The sequence below is a fragment of the Pinus tabuliformis genome, chromosome 4_1, assembly GCF_031772625.1.
Source record: "Pinus tabuliformis cultivar Carrire ecotype Pingquan chromosome 4_1, CPIR1, whole genome shotgun sequence".
In the NCBI taxonomy this organism is placed as follows: domain Eukaryota; kingdom Viridiplantae; phylum Streptophyta; class Pinopsida; order Pinales; family Pinaceae; genus Pinus; species Pinus tabuliformis.
In genome coordinates, this window is record NC_142303.1 from 705,233,143 (window position 1) to 705,258,622 (window position 25,480).

General features: G+C 39.1%; 3 protein-coding genes across 3 annotated transcripts; all 3 read right to left on the reverse strand.

Moving 5' to 3' along the window:
• Positions 1–703: 703 nt before the first annotated feature.
• On the reverse strand, positions 704–4,215 carry LOC149178090 (uncharacterized; the record flags this gene model as incomplete). Its single annotated transcript, XM_089420268.1, has 2 exons — positions 704–1,523; positions 3,986–4,215. Coding segments are annotated over 2 exons (942 nt in total), but the record flags the coding sequence as incomplete, so codon positions are not given.
• Positions 4,216–4,538: 323 nt separating this feature from the next.
• Positions 4,539–5,368, reverse strand: LOC149178091 (putative disease resistance protein At5g66890). Its single transcript, XM_089420266.1, has one exon. It carries the CDS (start codon positions 5,294–5,296, stop codon positions 4,565–4,567), a length of 732 nt encoding a protein of 243 aa, XP_089276392.1. The 5' UTR covers positions 5,297–5,368; the 3' UTR covers positions 4,539–4,564.
• LOC149178092 (putative disease resistance protein At4g33300) lies at positions 5,348–8,432 on the reverse strand. Its single transcript, XM_089421977.1, has 5 exons — positions 8,042–8,432; positions 7,787–7,884; positions 6,464–6,819; positions 6,110–6,315; positions 5,348–5,403 (listed from the first exon to the last, which is right to left on the reverse strand). Exons 1-5 carry the CDS (start codon positions 8,430–8,432, stop codon positions 5,348–5,350), a joined length of 1,107 nt encoding a protein of 368 aa, XP_089278103.1.
• Between the last annotated feature and the right edge of the window lie 17,048 nt (positions 8,433–25,480).

Below are 25,480 nucleotides of genomic sequence, written 5' to 3' on the forward strand. Positions count from 1 at the left end.
CCATCAAAAAAATCTTGGAAATTTTCATTAAAAATCGTTACCCAGCAAAGCTTTTTAATATAAAAGTTTTCGGAATTTCGTTTAAAACTTTGTACAGATCCTTTTAGAAGTAAAAAAAACTTTAAATTCCCTGGAAGAAATGCACATTTTGTGCATCGAACGGAAGTAACCACAAAACCAAATTTGGGTCATGTTTAACCTCTCATAACTTATGGGTTAGATAGGTTAGCTTTCTGTGAGCCTCACTTTAACTAAAAATAAAATATTCTGAATTGTTACGCTGGTTAAACGTGATTGTTGGTGATTTAAAAAAAAAGGTCACCACAAACCAAAGAACACTCGTTGCAACACCGGTGAAGATCGTATGATGATTGTTTTCATTTCAGCCTCCATTTAATTTTGGTTGTTAACTAAACCAACTTCATCATCTGTGAAATAGGAGGAGAAGAGCCTAACATTATATTAAATACAGAAAAGCCCCCTCTCTCCCTGTCACAATTATCAGATTAACTATATGCAGAGTGGGATTTGCTGCCCTTCTTAGAATCTTCCATAGAGCTCCAAGAACGAGCCCGCAAAGAAAAGTATATCAATGATCTCGAGTAATGATCACAGATAAATGTTTATAACTGGCAGCAGCACCACGTACAATTCACAATAACATGTGGTAAACTGAATAGCAGCAAACAAACAAACAATATGCTTTTGTGTTTGTGGAAAAATCTCAAAGCCCAAATGCAGAAAACATGGTGCTATCCCATGACAAAATCAAAATAAGGATCAAAACTTGTTTATACAACGTCTGACACAACTAAAAAATCCCATCTTCCTGACACAGTTCCTTTCTCAGCGTCCGTGAGACTAGCTGGCAAGCATCCATACTCAGATCTACTGTTGCTGCCCAGGCCACAAAGACAACAGCATCTTCCATACAATTAACATGTCTCATGGCTATTTGTACAACGGGCTTGCTGCATTGACGTTCTCCCTGAACAGTAGAACTCATCACAAAGCCTTTATAAACAGGATAGGGGAACTGGCTGAAAGAAAAATCTCCACTGCTGTGAGGACTTGCAACAGGAGAATTGAGGGATGAACATCCTGACCGTCCATTACCCATGTCAATCAGAAACTTCCCTCCCTTCTGGGAACTGATCACTGATTCTGCAAGCAATATCCCATTATTCATGCCAACCAATCCACAGCCCTCTGCCACAAGCTCAAATCTGCAGCCCAAACCGTCACTACCGCCGCGTTCTTTCCAAGCTTCCAGTCGACCCCATGGCGTCCAACTACCTTCTCCCATATGTCTAAGAATAAGCCAAGCTCCAGGGTTAGAGCGGCTAACCCTATCTGTACCAACTGAAGGAACAAAAGGAGTTACCATTGATGCAGCTGCAACTGGAGACCCAGAAAGATCATGTATCATAACCAACCATCCTTTCCGTACCCTTATATCTCTCTCCCGACTACTACTGCAGGAGCTTAACCAGCCCCTATTACTTGAGTCACATTGGATCGATCTGTGACAGATAAAAAGCTGTAATCAGAATCAAAAGAAATCAACAAATACAAAAACAGTCTCTAAACCCCTGCTAATAAAACAGAACAAGAACATGCAACCATCCACAGAAACATCTACATACAAAGGAAAAACAAAAAACAGACAACAATCCCTTCATACAATCCAAAACATGACAATCTCTTTCCACAACAGAAACGCACTCTCATGGTACAAAACCTTAAAATCTGCTAAAGCAGTTCAACTTTCAAATTTCAAATTTCAAACAAACCACCTCCAATATCCTCCACAAATTTTACATAAAAAAAACATATAAGACATCACCAGGTTTGCTACGGTGGTTAGCTCTTAGAATTTAATCTAAACTGCAGGACAGTCTGACATTAAATATCATAATGGGCACTCTCAACAACCCATTTCCTTAAAATCTGCTAAAGCAACTAAAATTTCAAATTTCAAACAAACCACCTACAATAGCCTACACAAATTAAAAAAAAAAAGGACGACATCACCGGGCTTTGCTATGGTGGTTAGCTCTTAGAATTCAATCTAAACTGCAGGACAGTCTGACATTAATTTTGATAGCATATATACAAATTTTGCATGGGTTTTGATAATGGGTACTCTAAACACCCCATAACTCACAATCTACGCCAGAAGACAGCCAACATTCCACCTGATCCACTCATTTATTCAAATTTTAAATTTATGGTTTGATTGGGAGTGGACCACTGGATTTATAGATCAGAAAAGTCACTGGAAATGGGGGCATTTGAGTGTCTAGTATAAGGGCTCGGTTAGATGGTGAAGTGGGAGTGCTTCATATCCCTGTCAAGGTTCACATCCGAGTCAATGTCATCCCTCATGCGCTGTCTTGCTCAAGAAAGCAGGCTGCTTCGAGTGGTTAAGACCAGTTGCATGTATGGATGACTTTGGCAGAATAAGATACCCACCTAGGTGAAGAATTTCTAAGCCATCTACATTCAATTGGAATATTGTCAGATTGGGAAAATGCACACTTGCCACACATTGATACCAATAATAATAGAAAGTCAATTGTAATATTGCCAAACTGGGAAAGGTGCTCTTGCCACATATTGATGGCAACAATAATAGAAAGCATATTGTGATAACAAATAAGGGATTTAAATTTCACACTAGCTTTCTTTTTCATTCAATTCAAAAGGAAATCCTGTATACCAATCTCTAGCTACATACAAAGGAAAAACAAAAAACAAACAACAATCCCTTCATACAATCCAAAACATGACAAACTATTTCGACAACAGAAACACACTCTGATGATACAAATCCTTAAAATCTGCTAAAGCAGTTCAAACTTCAAATTTCAAACAAACCACGCACAATAGCCTCCACAAATTTTTATGTAAAGCAGTTCAAATTTCAAACAAACCACCTACAATAGCCTTCACAGATTTTACATAAATAATATATAAGACATCACCGGGGTTTGCTATGGTGGTTAGCTTTTAGAATTTAATCTTAACTGCAGGACAGGTTGACATTAAATATGATAGCATATATAGAAATTTCGCATGGGGTTTGATAATGGGCACTCTAAACACCCCATTTCTTTAAAATCTGCTAAAGAAATTCAAATTTCTAAGTTCAAACAAACAACCTACAATAGCATACACAAATTTTACATTAAAAAAAAATATAGCAAAATAACAAACAGAAAAAAGACACCACCGGGTTTGTTATGGTGCTTAGCTCTTAAAATATAATCTAAACTGCAGGACAGTCTGACATTAAATATGATAGCATATATACCAATTTTGCATGAAGTTTGATAATGGGCACTCTAAACACCCCATTACCCGCAATCTATGCCAGAAGACAGCCAACATTCAACCTGATCCAGTAGTTTATTCAAATTTTAAAGTTATGGGTTGACTGGGAGAGGACCACCGAATTTATAGATCAGAAAATTCACTGGAAATGGGGACATTTGTGTGTCTAATATAAGGGCTTGGTTAGAGATGTTGAAGTGGGAATGCTTCATATCCCTGTCATCCGACTCAATGTCATCCCTCATGGGCTGTCTTGCTCAAGTAAGCAGGCTGCTTCAAGTGGTTAAGACCAGTTGCATGTTTGGGTGACTTTGGCAGAATAAGATACCCACCTAGGTGAAGAATTTCTAAGCCATCTATATTCAATTGAAATATTGCCAGAATTGGGAAAATGCACACTTGCCACACAATGACACAATGATAACAATAGAAAGTCATTTGTAATATTGCCAAACTGGTAAAGGCACAGTTGCCACACATTAATGGTTGATAATAGAAAGCATATTGTGAAAACAAATAAGGGATTTAAATTTCACGGTAGCGTCCTTTTTCATTCAATTCAAAAGAAAATCCTGTATACCAAGCTCTAGAGATTCTGCACAATGTAGTTGAGAGTAAATAATGCGTAGCTAAGAATCAGAGCACCAACCGTGATCTAGAATTCCTGTCGCGGCTAAACTTGTAGCTGAAAATTGGTTGCCGAATATTGCCCTGAATCTGCAAGACCTGCGGATTGCACTCGGGCTCGCCGTCAAACTGGAAAGCAAACCTTGGCTCAGGCTCTGCCCGGACGTTCAAGTGAAGCTGAGGTCCCGCTTTCGAATCTCCGGCTGAGCTTTTTCCCAATAGACACCCGCTTTCGGAAAACCTATAAATTTTTTAACCCTCAAACCCATTGGGTTGACCGTGTAAGTATGTCTGGCTGGATGGCTTGGCGCTAATAACTAGCAAAATTACAACATTCTGACAGTACGAGAATCAAGGTTTCTGTTATTTACTTCCCCAGGCAATTGAATTTGTCACTATCAATAGTTATTGAAGAGGGTTGCTATCGGTTATCTTATATTTGGCATACACATCACATCAAAGGATAATTAGAATGAAACTACCTACAGTTTGAACATCATCTGAGAACAAAGTTTTCATAATAGGAAAATACAAGCTTGTCTTGATCTCTTATCAGTATAAGCTTAAACTCCTTACATCTGCATTCTGTCTAGGTAGGATGTCAACCATCCAGCCAATCCAAGCTGAAGTGTGCTTCTACAACTTCAACTCTCAGCTCCATGAGAGCAGAGCTCTTGACCTGCATCCATTGCTGCCCAATCTGATCATCACAGAGAACATGCTTTAGAGATTTCAGTCCTCCAACTGACTCAGGCAGTTTCCTCAAGTGAGAACATTCTCTCATGTCAAGCTCCTTGAGTTTCTTTAGTTGCCCTATTTCCTCTGGAAGTTCTTCTAAGCACTCACATAGCGAAATGTCGAGATATTCCAGCTTCCCAAGTTTTCCAATAGATGCTGGAAGCTCTTTCAGACCTAAACAAGCCAATAACCTTAACATTCTTAAATATATGAGCTTTCCCAAGTCATCAAGTAACTTTTCAAGGAGGTGACAGTTAGTGATAGAAATTTTTTGAAGTGAAGTCATGTCAAAAATTCCAGCAGGAAACTCCTCCAAATCACAGCAATGGTCCAAGTTAAAATCTAGTATCAGGGGAAGCTCTAGGCTTGACTGGGCACTGTTGAACCTGGACATATTTCCAAGCCCTTCACATAAGCTCAAAGATAGCTTCTCTAAGTTCAGTAAGGCTTGACTGTGCTCTTGAAGTGGTGCAACAATTAACCTCTCTAAGTGGATAGTCTTAAGCTGAGTGAGAGAAGATAATGCTGGTAGACCATTCACTATGGCTCTCTTGGACCCATAATTTAATACTATGAGAACCTTCAGTTTTCTCATAGAACTGAAAAACAGTGGAAGAAAGTATTCACTTGCAGAAAAGTGTAAAATTTAAGCCTTTGCCTCAGAGAAATTCATATTGCACCACTGAGTCTCTTCCATGGCACCTACATAGATAAACCACACATGCAAAGTTCAATTAGAACATATGGGTTATTGAACATACTATGAAATCACTTTCTAAGATTTTTGACATAATGGCCAACACCTAGAAATTTGTTTGTGATCACTAGATGTAGATCACGTAGTGATAAGCTATTGATTATAAGGTAAGATTCGCAAGTGACATGGACATGTAATCTTGAGCACAAACTAAATATTGTATGTGAATGCAGGTCGTTTATATGCTGGCAGATCAACAGCAATAAATGTTTTACCCTGAATTTAATTGCTTGACACTGCTAGGTAGTGTTTTACGTAAAAGGAAAGCAGATAATACAAGTATCCAAGGTACATTATTAATTGGTTCATATATATTTTTTCGAAAACATAAAAAACTGTTATTAAACGTAAAAATATTAGCAGAAGCTTTTAAAGAATTTGGTGATTGGATAGTGCAGTTTGGTAGGAGATGCTTAGAAAATAAAAACTTCATTATAAACAGCCCCAAAATATTTTATTCACAAGGTTCTCTGGTTTCTAGGCCTGGCCCATGACAGCCTGCCTGCATCCTTTGTTGGTTCAACTTCTTGCTTAGCAGGAAACACAAGGGCTAGGGAAAAGAAACAGAAATTCCGAATGCAGTGCTTTTGGCTCCAAATGCTTCAAACAAATAAATACATACACTTTAAGCAGGCTGCTAGAATCACCCACCTATGGAAACGGAAACTATTTGAGCATCAAATGCTTGATCCTCAGGCAGCTTACATTTTCTTAGCAAACTGTGCCCCTGACTAGGCATAAGCAACCTCTTCCTATGAACTATACTGTCTCGGGAAGCCAAATATATGGCCAAATGTCGCATTACATTGTGCTGAGAAAAGTACAGCTCAGAGGCACTTCCATAATTGATGGCTGGTCTGCTATTACATCCAATTAAGAAGAAAACACAATGTATAAGATAAAGGAAGCCATGATCAAAGAGCCTAGCACAACAAATAGTCGAGAAGGAACTTACCCGAGATTGCTTATCAAATTCAACAGATTTCTACTTGCAAAGGCACTTACCTGAGATTGCTTGTCAAATTCAACAGATTTCTACTTGCAAGTTCTAACAAGATGACGAAAGCATCTTGCCAGTCCATTTTTCGCACATAGACCCAAATGTCCAATAATGATTCAGCACAAATTTTTCTATCCTTTGGAAATGATCCCAAGTCTAAGAAGAAAACCCTTGTTTCCTCATCGAGGACATCAATACTAGTTTCCAAGACTCTAAGAAGCCCTTGTTTGTGATAATCTGAGATTGGTTCCCCATTTAAGAGCTTTTTCTTGGCTCTCTCCCATGTCGGGAGAGGCTGACCATGCAAAGAGCTTCCGATTACCTTCAAAGCAAGTGGAAGGCCTTCACATTCTGCTTGCACCTGTGGTTCATACATTAACAACTATAAGTGGAAATTCTATAGATGGACCTTACCAAGTACGGCATTGTCTTACAGGACTCGACCAAGTTGCATATAAACTTGTCGAGTTATACCAATTTTGACCAATCTGACTGATTCTTTCAGTGGCTAGTTTGACTTGGCTCTTTTTTGGTCAAGAGAAGTCAAACTTAGGAGAGTTTGGAAGACTCAGTGGAGTTTTGTATCTATATGGACTCTTGGTAACAACAAATATAAATACCACAACAAACTGCAAGCCATTTGGGATACCCAGGTTTCCGTAGTCTCAACTGAAGAAAGGCTTCATAAAAGAGGCTTTACAGAAGTTGCATCTATTATGGGGATTCGGAAGATGTTGGCTATGTTTCTTGTACGTGCCAATTTGTTAAGAAGGTCTGGTCTTGGTTAGAAAGAGTTTTTACATGTATATTATGCCACAATTTTACTGGTAGAGCGTTCTTCCGGAGATCCTGGATGTTACCACAACCCTGTCTGGAGTGCTTCACAGGTAAGGATGTTCACTCTCTACTACCTATGGCGTAAAATGTGTGTCAAAACGTTTGAAGATTCGTCAAAGATAGAATAACTAAAATTCGTAAATTCTTCATTTTGAACTCAAAAGTGATTCAATGTTCAACGCATCTGATTGCCATAAGAAATTACTGTGAAAAGCCACATTAATCAGCGAGATCTCATGGACTTGCTCTACTTGCATTGATGGGTAGGAGGAAGGCTTATTTGATGTGAAGATAACTAATTATGTACTCTTACAGGGATAGCAATCATATCCCTTTTAGTTGCAGGGACAAAAGAGAGGTGCATTCTACAGTTTGGGTAGGGGTAAGGGTGATCCATCAACTTTTGCATGTGTCTGTGTGATAGTATAATGAATTTAGACAGAGCATTGGTTGTATTGAACATGGACACTAACACAAACCTATCTAAACACAGGTCTGAGGTTGTGAAGGATGCATTTCTCAACGTAGAGACATGCAACTTCCGACTTCACAACCTCTAGGTGCATCTCAGACCTGGTTGGATCTGCTTCTATTAGTAATATAAGTATCAGATTTTAGCAAAAACGAGAGTAAAAGAAAATATAAACAAGATATTGGCTTTTGCAGCAGCTACCCTGGAACCAAAGGAAAAACGAAGTACCTTTTAGGAGAGAAAAATGGTTTCAAAAGATGGAAACCTTAGTTACCTTTAATTTCTTGATCATTGAAGAGAGCTAATTCCAGAGTTGTTTTGCCAAGCCCTCCCATACCTTGCACCCCAACAACTGACACCTCTTGCTGGAGCAGTATTCTCTTCAAATTCGAAATGCTTTTCTCCAACCCCAGTACAAAATCAGACTTTATTGATAATTTATAACTACAGGGAGCCTCATCAACAGCTCCATCAAACAGGTCTTCTACTCCCATTTGTTGAAGCATCATGATATTCTCATGGGGATCATTGCTAACCTTGGCCACATATTTGCACATTCTTTCAGTCATCTCGCTCTCATCCACTGACCCCACCTCGTACAAATGGTGAAAACTCTTGAGCTCTGTTATGAGATTCTTCAAATCAAGCAATATATGGGGAGGCATTTGGCACTGAACGAAGCCACAAATCTCCTTCTCCAGCTGCTGAATTCGAGAAGTATATCTGAGGTTGTGAAAAGTAATAAAATGGCTGGTTTTCTCACACTGTTTTACCAGCTCAACGCCAGGCTTCTTGTTTCAAGCTTTACCTTTTTTCAAAAATGCTAATTTCATAGTGAAAAACAGTAAATACATTTTTTTATTTTCACATCACTAGTTAAGTGGCTATATAATGTTTTTGGTTCTTGGTTAGGTTGGAAAATATTTATAATAATATAATTTTATGGTTGTTGTTTAAGTTTATTAGGTGTTATTAAAACAATAAATACATTTTTTTTATTTTCACATCACTAAAGAAGCAACTAATGTTTTTGGTTATTGGTTAGGTTAGAAAATATTTATAATAATACTAATATAATTTTATGGTTGTTGTTTAAGTTTATTAGGTGTAATTTTTTTTAATTTCAATTTAATAATTTTTAAATGGAAAAATATGATTTTAATTTGGTTGTATTGAAAATATTTATATGTTTTTACATATAAGGTGGATGCAAACAAAGGAGAATATATAGTAAGTCTATTTAATAGTTAATAACAAGTGTTAATTTCTTAAAATTATATGATAAATTTGAAAGGAGTAGGGTATGTATCTTTTTTCGGGTGAAATATATTAAAATTATTGTGTGAATGGGGTTGTAAGACCCTATATTTTCATCCTGGGAAAATATAGTCCTCTCTTAGCCACTTGCATAGTTTAGATTGTCATAAGCAAAGTAGGTACATTGTCTTAAGATGTAAACATTTCATTTTAAGCAGTGTCATAATGTGGTTTCAGCGAAGCATTAAAAGATGGAATGAGCATGCACATTTGGGATGCTAGTGTTATATTCAGCTTGAGGCATGATTGCACGTCTAAGAAGACTCTAACAAGGGTTGCAGAGGAGAGGTTGGGGGATTGTAGTCTCACTTAGAAGTGTATACAAGCAAGTTAAGCCCTATGAGAAGTTGTGAAACAAAATTAAGGGATTTGACAAGTTGCACGAAGGCAACTTAGTAGTGGTACTAAGTGAGCAATCCTTGATTCAACTTGATACTCTCTCCTTGGCACTACCACTTTGTAAGATGGAGAAGAAATGTGAAATAGATGTGCAACCCACTAAAGAAGTTGAAGGTTGTTGTAATGTATATCGGTGGTTATGTCATGATGTGAAAGGAAGTGTTGGAACTTGGAAGGTGACCATTAGAGTAGATTTACCATGGCGTGCAAGGAGGTGCAAGGATCTGATAAGGAGGGAACTACACAAATCTAACAAGTAGGCCATATTGGGTTAGGATATTACTATTTTGGGACATCCAAAGTTGAAGGTGCATTTTATGGAGGTGCAGTCGAAGTGCCTGGGTGCGTGCCACAACATAAGGGTATCTAGGACTTTTAGTGTGTGTTAGTGGTGTTAGTGCATTGTGTTTGATCAACACTAGCTAGAATGTTTTCCATGAAGGAAAAAATCCCACAAATTTGGGATGACTTAACCATTTGGCATTTAAGGTGTGTTATGTCCTAGTTTTGAGGAGACAATTAGAACCATCTTAGAGTGTGATGGGTTGTGCCATGGACTTAGGTCCACTTATATGGGTTGAAATGTAAAGGTACCGTGTGAGTTGAAGAAAATGATTACAATGCTTACCTATATAAATTGTTTATGATATAAGATTAATAAGTTTTTGTTGGAGAATGGAAGAGGAGGATAAGAAAAGAGAGGCATTAAGGTTTGTTGTAAATCAATCAAAAGGAACGAACTTGTTAATCTTATTAGCAAGATTGTTCAAGTTGTCTCTTCAATAGGAGTGAATTTTGGCTAGGACTAGGGAGTTAAGCATTGATTGGGTACTCTGGAAATCCAAGACCTAACATATCCAAGCTAGTCCATTAAATAGATTCATCTTGGGCAGGGGTTGTTAAGGCTAAGGTGCAAATATCCCCTCTGCTCAAACTATTTAACATGCAAAATTGGATCTGATTCTTCAACTTGTCTTGACGATGAACCACACTGGTTGGTTCGAAACGCCTAAACAAATGATATATCTTGTGATTTACGCTGGAAAAATTTCTCGTAAACTACACATTAAGAAAGTTTGTGCACTCCTATATGGATAAACATGCTTATTATCTTTCATGAGTTTCATCAAATATTTAACATATTATTCATCAACTTTATTTAGATATTCATCATCTCCAATTAACAAATATACATTAAGCAAGTTCATGCACTCTTATATCGATAACATGCTTATTATTTTTCATGAGTTTCATTAAAGATTTAACATATTATTCATCAACTTTGGATTTGGCGAGGATGAATTCTAGTATATTACCAAGTGTGTTTTTTTCAATTGTAGTTCTTACTTTCATGATTAATTTGGTTGTAATTTTTACTTCCACGATTAATTTAGTCTAAGTTCTCTAGGTAGTCATTAATGATCTATTCAGTGCTATGTGGGGGTTTTACTTTTCAACAAATATGAAGTATCTATGTTACATTGGGACCTAGTGACCTTGTTGAAAAACCCTAGCAAACATCTTTGAAACCATTTACTAGCACTAGTTGAACTTGAGATATCTCAAAAACTAAAAGGAACAAATAAGGGTTGCTTTGCCAATCCACTCATAACCTAATCCACTTTGGTGTACTTATATTCTCAAAGTGAATCAAATACCAAGAATGATCTATGTCTGCTAAAACCTATAATCACATTGTTTCCCTAATAGCAACTAAAAACTTCTATACCCAGTTGTTGAACTTTTGCAACCAATTATAAACCTTCAACAAGAAGTAGTTTTCTAACGAGAATTATTGCCATATCTTCCTTGGTTTTACGAGGAAAAAGAAATAAAATTTCATTTGTTATCAAAGGTAAACCAAATTCATTATTTGCATACTTCCAAACCTAGGGTTTCGTATCCAAAGTAGATCCTAACCACATCAATGAAACAAACTTTGTTTTTATGTATCATCCAAACATTATGTACAATTACAGACTCACCTCTAATCCATTGTTTATAAAAATGTTGAATATTTTCATACATGATATACTGAACAATTGGACAATGAAAATAGTTGTCATCGCTATTCTTCCATTTATATGCTTTTTGGAACTTATTTGAAAGAGCAATTTTGTCCCAACAATTAGACTTGTAGCATAAAGAACATGGTTAATACATATGATTAGACCAAAAACTAGTTACTACCAAAATTCAACCAAAAAAATATTACTGCATAAAAATAGAATTAAAAACAAAAAATATAAAAACAAAAATTTCCCAAATTAAAAATAAATAAATGATAAACTTTTTTTTACCAAAATTTAGTGATTTTTTTGGTGCTAATACTAACATCACCATTACAACAAGATATTTTTCTAGTGCTAATACTGCCATTACAACAAGATATAAGAGGGATATAATGCAAAAAGTTTAATAATCATATGTATGTAGAAGATGGTCTTCAGATTGGTGAATTCATGATAATCAATGGGACTACAGTCAAAATAATTGGATGTTATTTACTTTTTTACATAGATTGTCAAAATAATTGCATAAATCGGTTTTTTTTAACCAAAATTTAACAAAAACTTTGCTAGTGCTAACATTAGAACCACCATTACAACAAGATATCTTTCTAGTGTTGACAACACCATTATAGTAAGATACCTCAAGAGAGACAGAAAATCTAAAAAGTATGATAGTAATACGTATCCAGAAGATGGTATTGAAACTAGTAATTGTTCACGAATCCATAAGATTGTAAGGTCATTCTCATTATCATAATCATTGTCATCATCATCACATCCTTGTCATTGTTATTGCCATCATTACATTATCATCATAATCACCATTCATGCCATCATCATCATCATTATGGACATTGTTTGCAATTGTTCATAATTGTAGATGTTGTAAGAAATATCATCAACCCAAAAAATGTGATCAGTGCTAGAAAAGGGTTGTTTAGGACACATTGATATACGTAAGAGAAATAACAACTCTATTTTTGAGAGATGATCGATGATGATGATCATCACCACCATTATCATCGTCATTGTCATTTTTATCATCCCCATCATCGTCATTAATGTAATTTCTATCGACATTGTTGTAATCATCATCATCATTCATGCCATTATAGTTTTTGATGATGACCTAGATGAAAATGATGATGATGACACCAAAGATAATGCTTATGATTATGACAATGACTATTGGCATTATGTTTTCTGGTATGAATGTATGTTACAGATGTTGTACTTGATGGCAACTCCAGTGGTAAGGCTCTCAGTTTGATGAAAATTAAGAAGGACGCAGGCAATCGGTTCAGAAAGTGCGCCCCCGCAGGTATACCATGCAGAAGCCGCGTCCAGGGACGCCGGCCGGCCGTTCAGGGGGTGCGTCCACCGAGTGCACACATTTCAAGGCAGAGAAAAGCACGTGGGGGTTTCTTGTGTGGTATCTAGCCAACGGTTTTGTGTTTCTATGGTGTCAGCTCGTGGTATTGTTCCATGTTTTGGGGAGAAGCTTGCCTATATAAAGCAAAGGAGTTCATTTGGATTGAGCAATTGTCTTGGGTTGAATATCTTATTTGGTGAGATCTAGTCCAGATCTAAAAAGGCGAATCTTCTAATGGACTGTGATCTCTATGGCGCATGAACAGATCGATAGATCTGACTGTTTGGGTTTGTTCTGAAGTCTTCATATCATTTATATCTAAAGGGTCACAGGTTTAGTGAAGGGAAAGTGCGCCGGGACGCAGGTACTGTAAAGGGCAAGTGCGCCGAGACGCAGTACAGTAGAGAGAGACCTGCGTGGGGATGCAGGGCGATCAAGGTTCAGGTGCGTCTCTGAAGCAGAAGGACGCGGCACGATAGTGTTTTCAGGTGCGTCTCTGTAGCGAAAGACGCGGCGCGATAGTATCCTTGGGTGCGTCCCTGAAGCAACAGAACGCAGAGCAGTCAAAGGAACAGTGCGTGGGCATGCAGCGAAGCAGAAGGATATCTGCGGGTGGACGCAGAGTAGCAGAAGGTTAATAGCGTCTGGTCGCAGGCCACAGAAAGGAAAACTGCGTCTCTGTTTTAAGATGTTCTGTTGATTGAATTTCTCTATTGATAAGGTGTTCTGGGTTAGTTCTGTTGTTGCTGATCTGATATCTGTAGTGATCTATATCTATTATGTACTTGTTGATCATCTGATGCTTTATGAAAAGAAGTAGGGGGTTGTAGCTCCCTTCCAGGAGTAGACTGGAAAACAAGAGAGAGAGAGAGAGTTGCAGCTCTCTGCAGGTTGCAGCCTGCATACTGGTAAAGGACTGCACCAGTACAAAATCATTGTAAAAGAAGTTCCTAAATTGAAAGAAGATAGAGACATATTGCAGCAGGTGGTTTTCACCCACATTGGGTTTCCACCTTACATCTTGTGTTCTTTGGTGTGACTATCTGTTTTTCATGCTCATTATTTTATGGTACTGACATGCTAAAATAATTCAAAGATCAAATAAGGAAGATTTATTAAATTGCTAGATAATACTGATTCACCCCCCCTCTTAGTATTATTTCCAACAATTGGTATCAAAGCAGGTCCTTCAGAGAAGCTTGATCGCTTGAAGGTAGATCGTTCATCATGAGCAACTACGAGAGAGAAGCATCAATCAGGCCACCAATTTTTGATGGGACAAACTTCAATTATTGGAAGGTAAGAGTTACTGCATATCTTCAATCTCTTGGTACAGAAGTTTGGGACATTGTAGAAATAGGCTATGCTTTTCCTTCAGCTACTCCTACAGATCCAGCTGAGAAAAAGAAGTATGAAACAAATGCAAAAGCAGTCAGCACTCTATTAGGAAGTATATCCCAAACAGAATTCATGAAGGTCATGCACTTCAAATCAGCAAAAGAGATATGGGACAAAATGATCACTAGCTATGAAGGAGATGAACAGGTAAAACAAGCTAAACTTCAAACTCTCAGGATTCAATATGAGACTCTCAAGATGTATAATGATGAAAGTGTGGCTAATTATTTTCTTCGGGTAGATGAGATTGTTAATTGTATGAAAAATTTGGGTGAAGAAATAAAAGAGACTATAGTAGTTCAAAAGATTCTAAGATCATTATCCCCCAAGTTTGAATCTAAAGTATCTGCAATAGAAGAAAAGGAAAATCTTCGTGTTCTCACTATGTCTCAACTACATGGAATTCTAACTGCTTATGAAATGAGAAAGGGAGGTCCATCAGACAAAAGGGAAGCTGCTTTTAAGGCATCAGGCAAAGAAGATTACTATGAAGCAAGCCATGTTCCAGAAGAAGAGGAAGAAGAATCAAATTTTGTCAGAAGTCTTCAAAGGGGTTCTGGAAGGTTCAGAGGTAAGCTACCTTTCAAATGCTTTGCTTGTGGAAGAGTAGGTCATTATGCTGCAAAATGTCCTTATAAGGATAAAGGAAAAGAACCTGCTAGATGGAACAAGAAACAAAGTGCAATTAAGAAAAGCCACTACACCCATGAAGATAGTGATGGCTTATCAAACAGTGATGAAGATGAACAAGGTAATAAATATAAGCTGTTAATGGCATTTGAAGATGATGATTATGAGGATGCTGTAGATGTGGATAATCTCTATGATGAAATTACTAGACTCAAGAGATGCATAGAAGAAAAGAATGTGATCATTGATACTTTGCAATTTCAAATTGATGAAAAGGAAAAACATCTTGAAAAACTAGAAGGTGAAATTGTTGGTCTCAGAAAAGAGATAGAGAAAACAAAAGCTATTAATCTTAAGTTTGTCAAAGGATCTGAAACTTTGGATGAGATTATCAATGTGCAGCGGTCTCCTCTAAACAAGACAGGTTTGGGCTATAATGGAGAAACCTCTCAAGCATCCACCTCAAAAAGTTATCTTGATGCAGCAAGAAGAAATGAGCAGAAGAACAATGAAGATAATCAGGTAAAGCAGGGACGAATTACAAATAGAAACTATCAGGGACAATCCATCTTAAGGGTGAACAAAAGCTACAACCAGCCACAGGTAAAATCTTCTCAGTTTGGTTCAAGAATAGATGAAAATAGAAATTACAATCAGTTGGCTGGTAGATTCAATAACCGCAGAAGCTTCTTCAATGGACAATGCTTTTCTTTCCATAACTTTGGTCACAAAGCAGCTCAATGTGTTGCATATAAAACAATCATGACTAGGGAAGCTCAAAAACAAAGAAGTATGACAGGGATTACAAAAAGGACCTATAACAACTTTTCGGTTCTTGAAAATGAAGTTGAATGTTCTATTTGCAATAATTTTGGTCATGAAGACTCTGAATGTAGGAGCAGGTTTCAGGAGAAAAAGGAACAAGCCACAAGCACCAAAACATGGAGAATAAAGGAACCTCAAGCAGAAAGATGTGGGATAGCATTTTATGCAGAAGGACAGGAAAATATATGGTACATTGACAGTGGATGTTCGAAACATATGACAGGTGATAAAGAAAAACTTGAATCTTATTCTACTTTAGAAAAGGGAAAGAAAGTTTCTTTTGGAAATGATACTCCTGCAACTATAAAAGGAAAAGGTATTGCTCCTTTATAGGAAAAGGTCAAGGCTGGAAATGTTCTGTATGTTGATGGATTGAAGCATAATCTACTAAGTGTCAACCAGATGTGTGATCAAAAAACCGAGGTTATTTTCAGATCGAATGGATGTCTTGTTCGTGATCTTGATACAGGTAAAACAGTACTCAAGGCAAAAGAACTCCAAATAATCTGTACATATTTGAAGAAGGACAACAACAATGCTATCTTAGCAAGGATGAAGAGCACTGGTTATGGCATCGAAGGTTGGGACATCTAAGCTTCTCACAAATAAGGAAAGCATGCAAATATCAGGCAGTTCGCGATCTTCCAGATATCAAAATTCCTGACAACACCATATGCAGATCATGTCAGTTTGGAAAACAAACCAGGACTAACTTTCCAGAGAAAGAGGGATCAGCTCAAGAGGCATGCTAGCTGATCCCTCTTTCTCTGGTTTTATCCTGTATCTTATTGATCACTAGTTCCCAGATGCCCTTGTTCATAGGCTTATCAGTGAGAGGAACTCCCAAATACTTGGATGGGAGGAAATCCCTTTGAAAGCCTAGAATCCTAGAGATATTTTTCTGTATAGCAATATTGGTGTTAAAGAAAAAAATCTTAGATTTGGAAAGATTAACCTCCATACCTGTAGCCAAGGCAAAGACAAACAGGATATGCTTGTACGCTAAAGCTTCTTTAACTATGGGAATTCCTTGCAGCATAGTATCATCAACAAACTGTTGATGTGTCAAAGCCTGACCATTCTCTAAAAGTTGGAGGCCTTTGATATTACCAACCTCTTTGGCATGCTTGATAAACTGACCCAGCCCTTCCATCATGAGGATGAAGAGAAAGGGTGAGAGAGGATCACCCTACCTGAGGCCTCTGGAAGGAGAGAAGGTTTTGGAAGGAGAACCATTGACCAGAATTGAGAAGCTGGAAGAAGTTACCAGGGCCATGACCCATCTAACCCAGTTATGATCAAACCCAAAAGCAATAAGGACCTTCCTAATATAGGTCCAATTCAGTTTATCATAGGCTTTGGCTAGATCCAATTGCATAATCATACCAGCCTTCCTATTACTAGTCAAAGAGTGTTGTAGGGAAAAGTATCCGACTCGGATGACCCTAACCCACTCTAAGGGTGACAGTTCCTTAGCAACAACTGTAAAGCAAACTACTGAAGGTTTTCTTCTTTATGAAAGCAAAAGAGAATGGAGAAAGCACTAACCGTTGCCTTGCGCTTAATGTCGAATCCAAACTCTCCTCTTTGGCCGCTTGCTCCTAGCTCTTTGTCCTTCTGCTCGCCCAGCTGCAATGAGATCTTGCAAAACAACAAAGAAGGAAACTACAAGAGGCATGCAATCATAACTGGTTCATGGATTAGTGTAAACCAAACATGCAATCATCACAATATATAATTGAAACAAGAGCACATAGAAGAACCTCAATAGCTTTTATTAATGAAGAAATAAAGGTTCTGAGAGGATTACAACCATTGCAGGCTCTAACCCAGCAACACCTCCCAGCAGAAAGAATTGCTCTTCTTCACCTCTCTCAAACAATCACCCAATAACTCAAGAATGAAACCAACAACATATCATTACTTTGCACAAAATTCCAGCCTCCTGAGCTCATAGGAGAGAGCTCAATATATAGATGAATTGAGAAAGGATGAGTCAGCTTGCAACTGATGTGTAGCTGCCTTGTGTCCTCTCTCTCTTCAGTTAATCTTTAGTTGATCTTCAGTTCTTGAGTCCACTTGGTGAACCTTGCTTCCACTTGGAGAAACAAAGCCTCTGACTCATCACAAGGCGAAATACCTGATCCAAGTGTCAATTTTGGAAGATTCCAAAGCTATGACCCACTCTGCCACATGTCCAAACTCGCCCAACGCAGGTGGGCCTTGTTCTGCCTGCTTTGCAACGCAGGTACACCATGGAGCAGTTGTGTTTCAGCGCAGAAACCCAGTGGAGCACCTGCTTTGATTTCAGGATTGCTTGTTTTTGAGTGTTTTCAGGTGGAGAACTGATCTGAGAGCTGTTGGTTTGCTGACCTTGTTCCTCTAGGGGTAAGAACATCATGTTTAGGGAACTTTGGATCCCTTGGATTATTGACAATTCATGCTTGTTGCTGTAAGGCACAAAATTGTCTATAACAGATGCCCCCTAAAGTATGAGGTCGTTTATCGGGTGAAATGCTTTATTGAGAGGATCCGAAGTTCATTCAATCTGCTGAGAAGTGTCCTGTAATAAGATACAATACAATACATTATTTTTCATACATTTTTCATGATCTAGCTGAGGCAGGCATTCCCATGCTCAACTTTATAAATACATTTTGGTACATAGAACAGACGATCGTCTGATGCTAGACTGATAATTCTCTGCCGAATCTATCATCCTTCACTGATAATTCTCTGCCGAATTTATCATTTTTTGAGAAGGATGATCATCTGTTGCAATGATGTACATATCAAATGTCTTTATGTCCTGAATATATATCATAGCCCGGATGGATGAAACTAGATCCGGGGTCTTCAATCTCTTCCGATCTTCACTCGATGTACAAGTCGATCCATGTGAGAATTTCTTGAAGTCGAACATGGAAAGACATCGCTTGATTACCGGTCAATGATGTAAACCGTTAACAAGCGCGAGAGGAATCACCGATAAGGATGATGACCCTCAAGGTACGGCAGTACAATCTACATGGTGGGAATAAAGGACTTGGCGTCGACCACCATGCAAAATCTTCTGGTCGAAGGTCATTGATGTATACCTGTCGCCGGAAGTGAGAAACTTGCCATTGAGGCATGCAAGCTTCAAAGTACTGAGGGGGGTGTTCCTAGATCAACTCCTTGGATAATGAGCTGATGTCGACAAGGAGCGATCCGTCAAAGGAGGGCCTTAATGAATCCCACATCAGTGACACGGAACGGAGCTAGTGATTATGATGAGGTGAAAACAAACTGTGATGTATGATTCAGGGTGGCGGTCATGAAGTGGATGAAGGATAATGTATGGCAGTGGGTGGAACAGGGTTGACTCTTTACAGAACCACATCTCTTGAACATATAACGACACTGATGTGATGGATTGGTAGCATTACCCCAATTGTGGACGGTGTGGCGAGGACCATGGTTCTGTGACCGGTGAATGAAACAACCCAACCCGATGCGGACGGAGGACAAAGTGTCATGTTCAAGAGCGACTTGCTACCATTAATACTGTGAGGTTCTCCCAATTTTTCCCCAGTCATTGCTGACCAGTACCTCTTTATTTTTGTCAAGCTTGAGGAGGATAACATATGCTTGTTCTATAACCTACCCTTCGGGCAAGCCCATCGCTATGTTTTAACGAGCCTAGCGATAGGGAAACTCGTTCTCGTCTAAAGACAAGTTTGTCGCTATTTAATCATTTTAACGAGTCTAACAACAAGGAAAACTCGGTCCTTTTCATTTTTAGAGAGTCTGAAAAGGTACGAAAAGCTAACTCCAAAATTCCTTTTTCGTCTTCTAATCCCTTAAGTCCGAAAAAGTATAAAACAATACAGAAGGGATGAATTTTCGGTTGCTTTAACGAGCCGAACAAAACAAGCGCTCGATCTTTTTGTGCAATAATCCCTCAGGTCCAAAAAGATTAAAATCTAGAGGAGGGATAGCTTTCCGGTCGCTTTAACGAGCTGGAAGGCCAAAACTCGGCAAACTTTTCATATTTTACGAGTCAGTGAAAAGAGATCAAAGAAGACTTGTCTTTTGAGGAACGAGTGATGAACAGGGATAGCAGCAGATTCCAGGTACAGGTTGGAATTCTCCAATCACGGCAGTGTCACAAGGATGGCTAAGTGAAATCACTCTTCGCAGCTGTTCCTCAAAATGGGTAAACAAACATATGGAGGTGAACGATTGGCCAAATGAACAGATGGAGGTGATGGCATATAAACACGACCAAGGGCTTTTAATATGGCTTTCAAAGGTTACATTTCTCGAGGTTGTTTACCGGTTCATTTTTTCTGGATGAGCTTGAATTGCTAGGGAAAGATTGCTCACAATCTACGTTTATTTTTTAACGAGCATGAACTTCTGCACAAAAACTGCTTGATTCTTGCATTTATTTTTTAGCGAGCATGAACATTGCTAAAACTGCTCGATGATATGTTTGCATGCCCCCAACATAATAACGCAAATCGAGGTGCATGCCCCCCAAGCTTCATTGCATTCAACTTTGTTGGTTGGAATGAAGGTTTACCATTGAGATCTGGAAAGGGGATCGTTTCATTTTTTAATGAGGTTGACATAGTAAAAGAACTATCCTCATTGCCCACTGTATTTACAGTACCTGATAGAAAATCGAAAACTGAAGGATGATAAAGGCTATTTTGAGTATCTTCCCCACAACCCGGGAGAAGGGAGCGATGGTGGGAATCATTCCATGGTGCCCCATCAATTACCATTGATTGGACTATTCCTTTGTCGGTTCCATGCACTCGCGACCAAGGACTTAAAGGGGTGCCATATTCTCTAGACCTATCTATCCAAACGCTTGATGAGCGTTGATTTGGGGTTGCCCCCCAGGCCAAGAAAATTGATTGCTACAATACTTCCATTGGGCTTGGGGACAAAACCTTTGCATGATCCATGCTGATATCATTTTCTGACATCTTTTGTGCGGAAGATATCATATTGCAGGTTCCTATTGTCGCCACTTCTCCCACAATGAACGTTGGCGGAAGGGTGAAAGTTCCCATTAATGTAGGATCTTTTAGTAGGCCTACTCCGATATTTTGAAATGAATGGTCGCTTCCATGGATCAGAGGAACGCTTCCTGTAACTTGTGAACCATTAGGGAGGAAATTTTGTTGGTCAATGATCGTAATCTCTCCTTGAAAGGGGAATGCGATTTTCCTAAAATAGGTCGACACAACAGCTTCCATGGCATAAATCCATGGTCTTCCCAGTAGGATGTTATAGTCAAGATTGCCATCGATGACTTCAACATCTATTTCTACTGTTTTGCCCCCTAGTTCAACTTTCAAGTTACTAAGGATACCGTAAGGGGTATATGTCCTTCCGTCGAATGCTTTTAATGTTGTCGATGATCGCGACAAGGTTGGAGATCCTAAAGTTTTCCAGCAACTCATCGACATAATACATGTCGATGCCCCCTCATCGATAATTGTTCGATGAACAGTTTTGTTGAGGGCTTTCACTTGGACGAGGAAAGCTAGTTGAGCTGGTAACTGAGGATCATATCCTTTGTGATCAAAGGATACAAGATTGGAATCTTTAGGATCCACCCCACCAATTGCTGATAACAATGCCTGCCTTTGGGATGGGCAATTTTGTAGTACTTCAAGAGTCGACATAGCAGACGGCGATTGCGCCAAATCTTCCACTAAATTATAATGCTGTGCCGCTCTGGCACGAGGATTAAATGTCGACTTGTGTACTACTCCCTTTGGCAGTTTTATTGTTAATTCATGTGTGATGGGGGGTACAACTTTTGCCGAAGTCGTTGTCGAACTGCTAGGTTGATCTTTACCTTTATCGTTCGACACCTGTGGATTCCCGTAATCTTTGTTCCTTGTCGAAATCAAAGCATCATTCTGTTGCTTCGATATCGATAACATAAGCACTTGCGATGGTGAAGCATTTCCACTACCAACCAGATTTTTTCCTCGATCGAGAAACGGATCAGTTAACACAGCTGGAGTTTGCGAACTCTTTAAGAATCTTTTTAGATCAGCTTTGTATGGACATTCTCTCGTCCAGTGATCCTCATCACATATCTGACACCCATAAGGTGGTTTCCTATCTCGAGGAGGGCTTGAAGAAGTTTTTCGAGGAGATGACTCTCCTTGTTTCTTCTTCTTCCCTTTGTTTTGTTTCTTCTTGCTTCCTGGTTGATTGGTTTCTTTGCCTTTATCTGTCGATACGGCATTTACTTCCGAAGCAAGAACTTCTTCATGCGCATTTTGATTCGAATCCTTACGGGCCTTCTTTTGATTGGCCCTTTTCGGATTCGTGTTTGTCGTGCCAATCACGCCATCGCCGGCATGAGAGTCACTATTTGATTTAGGAGGAGGAGGGATTGAAAACTCTGGTCTAGGGGCGTCTGGTATTTTGTCATAGAGCGTGCCGGACTAAGTATATACTAAATCCAAGTATTGGGCACGAGCGATAACTTGCTCTTCTGTTACGACTCCTCCCTTTGCTACATCTTCCGTTATAGCCGGAAGTAATGACTTTATAAACCACTCAGCTAAAAGCTGATCAGGAACGTATGTTTTAACCATTCTTCGTCGACGTCGCCACTCATGTATATGATCTGATATATGAGTTGCGGTTGTCTGTTTGAAGTTAGTCAATATCTCTGTTCCTGTTTCATACCTTATTGGTAATTGAAAGTGGGTCAAAAATGTCGTGGCAAGGGAGCCAAAATTGTCGAACGAAGCTCTAGGCAATTCTATATACCATTTTGCCGCTGGACCTGTCAATGTCCTCTGAAAGAGGCGAAGCCTTATCAAATCGTCATTTAAAGTGTTCGACGAACACCATAGATGAAATGTCATCACATGATTCGACGGGTCTTCACCTGGATTTCCATTGAATTTAGGAATGTCGGATGGAAGTTTGTGTGGAATCACTGGCCACCAAGGGGCGTAAGCAATTGGATCGTTCGTTAACCGATGTAAATCAGGCAACTCTAAAGTCGCCACGAATGGTAACTGCTGGTTCAAGTTAGGTGAAGCGTAACCAGGATACGATGGAATCGCTTGAACAGTCGGTCTTTGCATACCAGCATAATGGAGTTGATGTTGGTATGATGAATACGGTTGATGGACTTGACCACTATAAAGTGGTTGATTTTGACCATTTTGAATATATGGTTGTCCAGTATTCGCAAATATTTGCTATTCAGAACCTTGGTACACTTGTTGGAATTGCGGCTGTTGGTATTGCATTATCCACGGTTGCGACACCATGGGTTGTTGCGCTACACTAACCATTGGACCAAGATGCGGGGTAGTTGTACCCAACTGTACTTGTTTTGTCCCACCAGTAGGTGATTGTGGTTGGGTCGCAGGGTCAAGTGGCTATTGCATGAGAACCTGAGCAATCTGAGGTTGACACACAACAAGCATTGTTTGAACTTGCGACACGGTCACAATAGCCGGTGTAGTTGGGATGTTTGTCACAGGTACACACTGTTGCATAGAATATACAACTCTCGGTGGCTGGGATAGCACAGGTACCCAACTACTCGTTGCAATTCCGCCATAACTTGAATGAGGTTGAGAGCTCCCGTATGGGTACTGCCCCCCATACGGTAGCAACCCAGAACTCAAGGCAACTGCCTGCCTTGGAGAACTGGATGGCCTAATTAGATTCCCAAAAGGGTCAATTTGATGAGCCTCACCATGAGAGTTACCAGACATTACTCCGGAACAAACAGGAACAGACCATACTGTTGAGATCGTCTTTTGCTGGACTCCTTCTAGCGACTGCGAGCTAGTTGGGACAGATGGTATACCGGCGAACATTGTTGGATTTGCAGCAGGTAATTCTGCCGTCGCCGTGTCATTCGGCACAGTCCTAGATGTCGACGGTTGTTCAGTCATTTTTAGTCTATCCAATTGATCACCTAGTGATTCTACAGGAACTTCCACTGGTGGTGGACAAACTTCTGTTGTAGCAGGAAATAGAGTGACCCCTACTCCAATTTGAATTGGAGTGGATACTTGCGGTTCCTCTATAATTTCTTCTATCGCAATCAGACCAGGTGGAAGAGGAAGACCGTCAGGTCCGTACAAGATTTCTGGTGCCGAAGAAGGGGTTGTATCGACCGCGACGGATGTTTGAGGAACAAAACTCTCTGGACCGGTTACAGCTGGAACTGGTTCAGTCATACGAGTATTTGCCCCCAGACTAGGATCAGTATTACTGTCCCTCTGTGGCGATTGAACTTCTTCTATTGAGGCAGGGTTTCCAGAAATGTTTGGAGTGACCAGAATCTCAGATGTTGTTGGAACGCTTGTTCTAACTTTTAAAGGAGATTTTGAACTGGTTCGACGAGCTCGCTTTGTCCGGATAGTTTTCGATTCCGGAGACAAAGACGGTTGACTCGCAAGCCTCCGAGAACGACGGATATTCAATTGACTTTCTTCCACGATTGCGGATTACTCGATCAACTAAAATATAAAGGGGAAAATTTTTGTTTCCGATTTGAATGAATTTTATTAGACGCTTTTAAACATAACTTTGCTTTTTCATGTTTTAAGAATCGAGAAAAAGCTAAAGATGACTCTAGTTGCCTTCGATGTATTAACGAGCCCGAAGTGACAAATGCTCGGTTGGACCTTTTCAGTTATAGAGTTTGAAAAGGGCCAAAAGAAACTGCTCTGGAGATCTAGGCAGAGGGTGTGCCAAACCTTTCGCGAAACCACAGAATACGTTTTACGGTACGGGTGGTCGATCTTCGTGAATGCTTTGTTCACTGCATCGCGATCAGTAGGGCGGCCGACACAGCTTCCTATGGATAAAGGATAATTGCCTATAGGGGTCTCCCAATATATACGCGACGGTACGTGGGAGCACAAGTCCGTATTAGTGCCACCGACTCTCAGGAGGAATCACCCACCTTCGTAGAGATCGACAGTCACTATGTTTAACGACGCCGGAACACGTCTCTACCTAGACCTCTAGATGTTTGTGTTATGTTTCAAATGCGTTGTTAGGTTCATTCAGTATATTTTAAGTTGATCTTTTTAAAGTTTGCCTTTCAAGGTTCACCACGAGATGTATATGACAAATTCCTAAATGCAGCCTAAGATGAGAAGCAAGCTTTTTCAAATCTTTTTGACTGATGAAAATCTTAACTACTGAGAGAGAAAGAAGGCAAATTCTTTTCACACAGTTCATACAGCACAAACTAATTCACTTTCTCCTAAATCATCATGCAAACTTTTCAAATGCAAAATGCACAATGCATGTATTTTCTTTTCCCTTTCTTAATGTGGATGGATACAAAAAGAAAGTGGTTATATAACTTTGATTTCGATTTAAAGCGAAAGTAAACAAGTTTGTCCAAAATCAAAAGACGCCTTAAGATTCACTTTGTTTAATCACTGGAAATACATGAAATCAAACCAAACTAACGAAAGTAAAATGACTAATCAGCTATGGACAGCGAACAAACTAACTCTTTAGACCAGCAAAACGCCTAACACAGGTTCAGATCTAAGAGGCCAAAAGTATGACTAGTTTACTTTTCGTTATGGGAAATTGTAAATGAGAAAGAAATACAAAGAACAAGTACAATTTCGTTATATAACAGAGGCGGAATGATGGCAAGTAATATTGGTTTCAAAACAGGTACAAGACTGACACCTAGCAGCAAAACTAAGTGAAAACAGGCAAGAGAAAGGAGGAAACCCCAAAT

What these genes read in the sequence shown, in the direction of transcription:
- LOC149178092 (XM_089421977.1), bottom strand. Translation starts at nt 8,432, where the DNA reads ATGCCTCCCCATATATTGCTTGATTTGAAGAATCTCATAACAGAGCTC. An exon ending in CAATGATCAAGAAATTAAAG is followed by an intron (nt 7,885 to 8,041) that starts GTAACTAAGGTT and finishes TATTACTAATAG; the next exon opens with AAGCAGATCCAACCAGGTCT. An exon ending in AATTTGACAAGCAATCTCAG is followed by an intron (nt 6,316 to 6,463) that starts GTAAGTGCCTTT and finishes ATGTAATAGCAG; the next exon opens with ACCAGCCATCAATTATGGAA.
- LOC149178091 (XM_089420266.1), bottom strand. Translation starts at nt 5,296, where the DNA reads ATGAGAAAACTGAAGGTTCTCATAGTATTAAATTATGGGTCCAAGAGA.